Source organism: Solanum tuberosum, unplaced genomic scaffold, assembly GCF_000226075.1.
Source record: "Solanum tuberosum cultivar DM 1-3 516 R44 unplaced genomic scaffold, SolTub_3.0 scf00256, whole genome shotgun sequence".
Classification (NCBI taxonomy): domain Eukaryota; kingdom Viridiplantae; phylum Streptophyta; class Magnoliopsida; order Solanales; family Solanaceae; genus Solanum; species Solanum tuberosum.
Genome location: NW_006239178.1, coordinates 513,354 through 521,483, shown reverse-complemented (window position 1 = coordinate 521,483; position 8,130 = coordinate 513,354). Strand labels below are relative to the sequence as shown.

General features: G+C 35.5%; 1 protein-coding gene across 1 annotated transcript in view; it reads right to left on the bottom strand.

Annotated features, from left to right (window-relative positions):
* LOC102601420 (dynamin-2A-like) overlaps positions 1–8,130 on the bottom strand; it is a 23,789-nt gene that overhangs the window by 5,507 nt on the left and 10,152 nt on the right. Inside the window, exons 9-16 of the mRNA XM_006357663.2 lie at positions 4,551–4,652; positions 4,326–4,445; positions 3,271–3,354; positions 3,038–3,165; positions 1,899–1,983; positions 1,548–1,686; positions 1,111–1,187; positions 695–751 (exon numbers count right to left, since the gene is read on the bottom strand). Of these exons, the coding sequence (XP_006357725.1) occupies positions 695–751; positions 1,111–1,187; positions 1,548–1,686; positions 1,899–1,983; positions 3,038–3,165; positions 3,271–3,354; positions 4,326–4,445; positions 4,551–4,652 (792 nt within the window). The remainder of the gene's footprint in view (positions 1–694; positions 752–1,110; positions 1,188–1,547; positions 1,687–1,898; positions 1,984–3,037; positions 3,166–3,270; positions 3,355–4,325; positions 4,446–4,550; positions 4,653–8,130) is intronic.

Sequence of the window (8,130 nt, the reverse complement as noted above, 5' to 3'; positions counted from 1 at the left end):
AAATTACCAATCTAAAAAAAAAAAAAAAAAAAAAACAGATTTTTAACCTTCAAATGATCTCCATTGATCTCACGATTCTCACCCTTCTAGCTCATCCTCGTGGCCTTTCACTGAATCCTAGTAAGCATCAAGTCCTTCTCTATGGGAAGAATCAAGACTGATATTTTTGAAGGTCACATTTTTTTATGGAGCCATTGGAGAAAACATTTAAAGAGAGACAAAGTAAGGAAAGGAAACAGATATTGGGAGATGAGAAAGAGATCATCACCAGCGAGGTTTCCAGTAGGGTGGGGTGGGGTGTTGGGGAGATTCTGATAAAAAAAATATGTAGAAGATGACCTTTTTAAAATTTCCACATGTCACGTATTGATTGATTCTTATTATCATACCAGAGAGTACGCACTTTATTATTGTGAGAGACTATCATTTAAGTGTTCAGTAGACACATTTTCAGTAAACCTAAGGTATTCAATAGGTACTACCCTTAGCCTAGGTGTCTAAATGAAAAAACTTTACAAGTTTTAAGGGGCTGCATACGTATTCAGTATCCACTATCACCTTAACTCTCCATAATTTTGTGCATGTATTTCTGATCATTTTGTATGGTTCTGCCCATTCTGACAATCAATTAATATAATTTGCATTTAAGAAAAAACTGAAATATATAATTAAATTTACGAAAGATATAAAATACCTCCAATGTTATGACACCACGAAAATGGCGTTCTTCTTGTTTCTTCGTGTATCCAAGCTGAAAAAAGGACATCTGATTAGAGGAACTTCACCAAAAGGTTATGTATAGTTCCCACATAAATTAACTCGTGGTTTAAATTTTCTTCAATGACAGAAACATTCAAAAAGGAAACACTACAGTGACAGTTAATGCATCAAAAAAATATTCCTGATTTTTAGGTTACATTAGTTATGGTAAAAGAAGAAAATCAAACATTCACCATACATTTGTATCTGTGGGTTAAAGATGAAAATATTATCAAGTATTCAGGGGTCTTATCACATCATTTTTGAAGGTTGATAGATTACATCAAGTTGGTAGTAGAAGGCCAATTTATCTCTATAATGTAAAAAGTGATGAGCATGTCACCTACTGACCTTTCCAGTTTTCTCATTCAAAACAAACCATCGCTTGCTCCACCCATTTGTTTTGGCACTTCTTTTCAATAAGAATCCTGGCAGTTATAAAAGCTATGATAAATAACAGTAATAAACTAGATGTACTAAGAAGACTAGTCAGGATCAATTAACCACTATCTTTTCAAGATGACTAAATATTACTGCTTCTAATGGCATCAAAACCATTTTGAACCTATCACAGAAACAAATGTTACACGTTCAAAAATTCAATTGGGAGAGCAAAGAATTAATCCACCTTTGACCTTGGCAGCTAGTCAAACAACAATTTCAGGAAGAACAGAATGCACAAATCCTTAACCCCAAGTTAGGCAATTCATACTAATGACAACTATATTTTAAAAGGGAACACAAACATACCTAACACAAGATATAAACAGAAAGAGATGGATGGATACCTGCTGTTATCTCTCCCTCAGGCCCTGCAGTCTTCAAAGCTGAGCCTTCGGATGCATCCTTGTCCTGCTGGCTTGGTTTCTCTTTCATAGATTTCAAGTTTCCTCCACCTTGCTGGCTTCCAGTTTGAGGGCTAGTTGCCTGAGTTAATAATTAAGAACACTTAAAAGACAGTATAGAGAAGATAACTAATAAGCTTAAGTTAATAATTACAGAACATAAAAAACATACAGAGAACACAAACTAATATAAAAAATAATTAGGTATGTTCCCAAGGCAATTTGTTGCAAGACATGAGTTCAATGAAATAATAATCCAAGGCAGATAATTCGAGAAAAAAGAAAAATGATTACCCTATTCAATATTGATTGCTCTGCTTCATGTGCCTTCTTAGAACCCCGATTTTTTAGCTCATCCTCACGTCTCTGCCTGTCCATTCTGGAAAAGAGCCAGTCGCACATGGACATTGTGAGAGTGGTTAACTTTGTTAAACATGTGTATGTTCTATAGTTATCATTAGAAAATACCACCAAAACCAGCAATTCATGAAATGAAAAAGACACTTTTAGGAAAGAATACTGGAAGCAACCATCTTTATTTCTCCAATGTTATCTCTTATAGTGGCTAACTAAAAGAACCAAAGAAAAGCAAAGCAACTGGTCCTACAAAGAAACACAGTGGCATGAAAAGATTGGCCACAAATAATCAGTAAAGATGCAAACAAACAAATCAAGTAATGATTAACTGTACCTCCTCGTCAGTTTTTCTGCACACATATAGAGCATGCATTATAATTTGTGCTACACGATTTGGTAATATAAGAACCGGGTTTTTTAATCAGTTGCCATATAAAAGCCATTAGTAGCTACAAAGAACTTACACCAACATGTTTTGCAGTTTGCACATCTTGAGATTAGTATATGTGATTTCTTTTTTGCCAGAAGAGAAAGAAGGATATGCGTCCTAATGTCCCCTCTTTACATTTGTCATCATAGATCAGTACAAACAATTATCTCAGCCATGATATTCAAGCTTTGATTCACATGAAACAATAACTCTAAAAGTGTCAATCACATCAAATAACTGAGCACCAAAAAGGTGATGAAACTGAACAAAATAAGAACAGAAATAACATGTATCCCATCATTGAAATAAAAATATTCAAATTTCTAATTATTTAAAGCATTCCAACACTATTAGCTATACTACGTAAAAATATAGTGACAAACCAAAAGTGCATTTCTAGCATAAAATATTATATTTCCTGGTTATTGCAATCATTTTTCCTGATATTACAACATCATATGTCAACAGTGCAGTCTCATATTCTATCATAAACTCTGACACTGATTACCAAGAAGCCAAGATTACAGAGATCAATCATCAAACAGGGATCAAGATGATAAAAATCAAAAAAGATTAATTGTAGACATGCTATAAAAGTATTTGATAGGGATAACTTCTGAGAAACGAAGACAATCACCAAACATACCTCCTCTGCACCAAGCGGATAAAGTGTTGAGGGGGGACAAAAGCTCGCTCCATGTCAACAAGGGCAACTACCATTTTCTTGGCATCAGTTTTAAATCCATCCAATGCATCGGAAGCAATTGCTACAACCTAGTATACCGAGCAAATATTCCATGAAAAGTCAAACTATAAACATTTGTGCGTGTGTGTCCATATTAACTACAAAGGTGAATCTGAGCTGCTAGACATCATTACCTCTCTCTTGAAAGGAGGATATCGTCCAAGTCCAGGCGTGGCATTTGCAGCAGAGGAGACAATATCAACAAGTACACGATGCACCTATTTAAAGATTCACATATAGAGGTAAGGATTAGAACATAACTGCAGAGCTTGTAGAAACACCTACTGATAGCCAAGAAAAACATCCAACATAAGAACCTAGTGGTTACTCTTGCTTCTTTAATTTTCTATTTTTTCTTTTTCCTTTTGAGATAGCTAAATACAGAAAGTTAGAAGAAAAGGCACTCAAGAGGAGTGCAACCATTAACAAAAGCCAAAATAGCTTTTTGAGAAATAATTATATAGACTTGGAAAAATGCTCCCACATACACGCAGTATACCAAAAGGTAGATAGCGCACAGAGATTTTCGGGCACTCAAACATCTATACAATCAGGGACCACGTAGTACACCAGGATCAAGAGGCTAATCCTCAGGTTCAAGCCCCACACCATGCAAAGCGAAGCCCGGTATTTAAGTGGAGAAGGGTAGAGGGGCGGGACCATTATCCACCGAGTTTAGAAGGCTGTGATTGGTCCAAAGGGCAGGTCACAGACAGATTTATCGGTTATCAAAAAAAAAAATCACGTCCTAATGGTGTCATCTTCTGCTAACTTCTGAAAATTCCATGTCCTTGTACCCATCCCTAAACAGTACGCGCAACCTGTGTTAATCTACATAGATTACTAAAACTAAAGGATTAACTACAACAAACTGGAAAAGACCAAGACCAAATGCACGTGATTATACTAAAGAGAATGAGATGCACTGTATGGAGAATTGTAAACAGGCCTTAAGTCTAATATTTTGAGTTGAAACAGCATCTCAAATCGACACCAATTTTTTGTATTTTAAACACTTGAACAAGTTCAATTATGAAGGTGATATGAATCCACTTGAGGTTAATTTATTGGAACACTATGCCAATGCATTGAAGCAAATTCACAGAGTAACAGAAAGACACATGAAGAATAATGAACAAAAAGAAGACTAACCAAAACAAAGAGCTGAAACAATCAGAAGGGCATTTACCTCATCAACACAAAGACGTGAAGGTTCTTTTGCCTGCTCCAGAACACTTTTTATCAAAGACCTCAACCCCTTCTCAGGAGAAATTAGGTAGGGTTGATAACCATCAGCTTCTAACACAATCTGGCAGCAAGCAAAAACAATTATGAAACAAACAAAGAACAAACTGCAGTCAGTAGTACGGGTGAAACTGCACATTATTGGAAACTATTGGTAGAAAACAAATACCCGCTTGACATTATTTATGTCAAAATGTCTATCTAAGGGGAGCTGCTTTATCCTATTCGGGAAGTTCCCCTCAAAACTTGCAACCACCTTCCATCCATCACCCTGAAAGAAATGAAACATCTTTAAAATCTGAATGCATGATGAAGAATTTAAGAATCCCAACTACATAGCAGATGTGCTTTAATAATATGCCAAAAATTTCCTTTTTGTTGGTTTTGACTAGTAAAAAAGACACCTTACAGTGTAATTCATGTTGTGTATGGGTAACATCATTCAAGATATTCATTAAACAAAGTCCATATATGAAACATAATGCTGACATAGAAAACATAGGATGAGCTACAGTGTAAGAAGCAGAGATTGATTTAGGCATTTAAGAATTAAGAAAATAACTGAACAAAAGGACGAATGGGAAAACAGAACTCAAACCATACATGTAAAGAATTATAACTAGAGCATGAACATTTGACACCATTACTACAAAAGAAGCTTTCCTCTATCTAAAAGGCAAATCTATATGGATAATCTCGCATTCCTCAAAGTTCTTATCTGTATATAATTAAAAGGAGAGGAAACGCCCTCTCCTTAGGCCAAGTGGCATCTTAGAAAAATGCCACATAATTGTATTAGGACAAAAAAAAAACTACCTTTCAAACTAAAATTTGAATTTAAAATTAACTGAAAAATTAACCATATATTAAAAAGTTATCCTTATAGTGCCAGAAGCCCACAACAAACGGTTCCACGTAATAGTTTCTCTAAAGTAAGCAAATAAAATAGTTCACAAAAGAAATTGGAGAAATAGAAGTTTCTCTTCTTCAACAACGGGTTCTCTTCTTTTTCTTTCTCCAAGGTTGTCACCAAAACCCACGTAAGAAAATCTTTTGAAACTCTACTACACACACTAAGTATGTATGTGCGAGTGTGTGTGTGTATATATATTCACAATAAAATAAAGATTTCAGGTTTTGTGGGTAGATTGGGATAATCAGTTCATTGTTAATAGAGCTGTCCAGCTTAGGGCATCTCCAACCCAAACACCAAATTTTACACTAAATTTGGTGTCAGCACTATTTGTGTAAATCAACTCCAACCCACTGCACCAAATTTACACCAAAAAGGAATATTTTTCTCTCTTCATTATTTTATTATTATTTCTTATTTCATTTATATTTTCTTATTTCATTAAACGATTTTTTTCTAAAACATTCACCATATATAATTCATATTATTTTCTTTTATAGTCGTTTAATATAAAACTATTTTATACCATATCCAATTATAATTAATGGTAGAATAAACATAAATTTAATTTTAAAGAAAAGTCATATATAGAAAAATTAATTTATAAAAAAAGCTTACTTTTATATCTAAAATTAATATTATAAAAATATTACATAAAAAATAATTAAATATACAAGAGATTTAATTAAAACATACAATTTATATTATGTTTAATTAAAAGTTTTGTATAATGAAATAATATTAAAATATTCAATAAAGAGAATTGGTGTGATGAATAGTGTTACACCAAATTTGGTAACACTATTCACACACCAAAATGGTGTAAAATTTGGTGTTGGGTCCATAACACCAAATAAGCATTTGGTGTAAAATTTAGTGTTGGGTTGGAGATGGTCTTAATAATTCAATAGATTTTAGCTTATTTTTGCCCACTCTCTCCAACTCTGTTGCAGTGACCATTGTGGAGGTTTCTATCCAGTCCACTTTCTTTTTGGTGTTTGCCGAGATAAGTTTGAACATTATACATCACAAAGAACTGAAGACCATTCATTTGAACATTATACATCACAAAGAACTGAAGACCTTTCATCTTCAGGTAGTACCAGATCCAGAACTGAACAATAATGAAAAGTTGATTTTACTTGGGATTCATCCTTTTATCTTCTCAAGTTAAGAACTGAGATCAATTGGCTTATTTTCTCTTTCATTTGTTGTGGAACTTTAATGAAACATTAATGAAAAGTTGATTTTACTTGGGATTCATCCTTTTATCTTCTCAAGTTAAGAACTGAGATCAATTGGCTTATTTTCTCTTTCATTTGTTGTGGAACTTAAATTTTCATTCCTATTTTGGGAATTCTACTTGACGAAGTTTGATTTTTTTTCAAACTTTGTTGCAGAATTGAGAATTTTCTAGAAATCTTTTTTGATTTAAGGTTTGATATATTTCTGCTATATGTTTATTGGGACTATATTAGGAACTGAAACGCCTTCTAATTCTGTTTTAAAAAATCAATTTTGATTTTGTTGGTAGTATGATAGCTGCTGCTTCATTTTATTTTCTATAATTTGTGTTGTTTGTTGTGTGCTTACTTTTGTTGTATTTTGTGGATCTGCCCCTGTGTTTAGAGATCAGAAAGGCCTTTAGTTTCTGTTTTTAAAAGTTGACTGGGCTGTTTAATGTTATTTTTAAGACAGCAAAGATGCCTGATGAATGGAGGTGGAGTACAATGGTTCCGTTGTATAAAAATAAGGGTGATATCCAGAACTGTAACAACTACAGGGGTATCAAATTGCTAAGCCATACTATGAAGATTTGGGAGAGAGTGGTGGAGATGAGGGTGAGAAGAGGGGTGTCCATTTCTGAGAATCAGTTTGGATTCATGCCGGGACGGTCGACTACCGAAGCCATTCATCTTATGCGAAGACTGGTAGAAAAATATAGAGAAAGGAAGAGAGACCTACATATGGTGTTCATTGACCTGGAAAAGGCCTATGACAAAGTACCGAGGAATGTCCTCTGGAGGTGCTTGGAGGCTAAAGGTGTCCCGATGATTTATATTAGGGCGATAAAGGACATGTACGGTGGAGCCAAGACTCGGGTTAGAACGGTTGGAGGTGACTCGGAACATTTCCTAGTTGAGATGGGGCTGCACCAAGGATCAGTCCTTAGCCCTTTTCTATTTGCTTTGGTGATGGATGAGTTGACGCGGTCCATCCAGGAGAATGTCCCATGGTGTATGTTATTTGCGGATGACATAGTACTGATTGATGAGACGCGGGACAGAGTTAATGCGAGGTTGGAGGTGTGGAGACAAACGCTGGAGTCCAAAGGGTTCAGGTTGAGTAGGACCAAAACAGAATATTTGGGGTGCAAATTCAGTGATGTGGTGGATGAGACAGATGTGGAAGTGAGACTTGCCGCACAAATCATTCCTAAGAAGGAAAGTTTTAAGTATCTTGGGGCTGTAATCCAAGGGAGTGGTGACATCGACGATGATGTCACACATCGCATTGGGGCTGCTTGGATGAAATGGAGGCTTGCCTCTGGAGTCTTGTGTGATAAGAAAATCCCGCCTAAACTTAAAGGTAAGTTCTACAGAGTGGTAGTTAGACCGGCCTTGTTGTATGGAGCGGAGTGTTGGCCAGTCAAGAACTCACATGTTCAGAAAATGCATGTTGCGGAGATGAGGATGTTGAGATGGATGTGTGGACATACTAGGAGTGATAGGATTAAGAATGAAGTTATCCGGGAGAAGGTGGGAGTGGCCTCGGTGGTGGACAAGCTGAGGGAAGCGAGACTGAGATGGTTTGGACATGTGAAGAGACGGGGCGC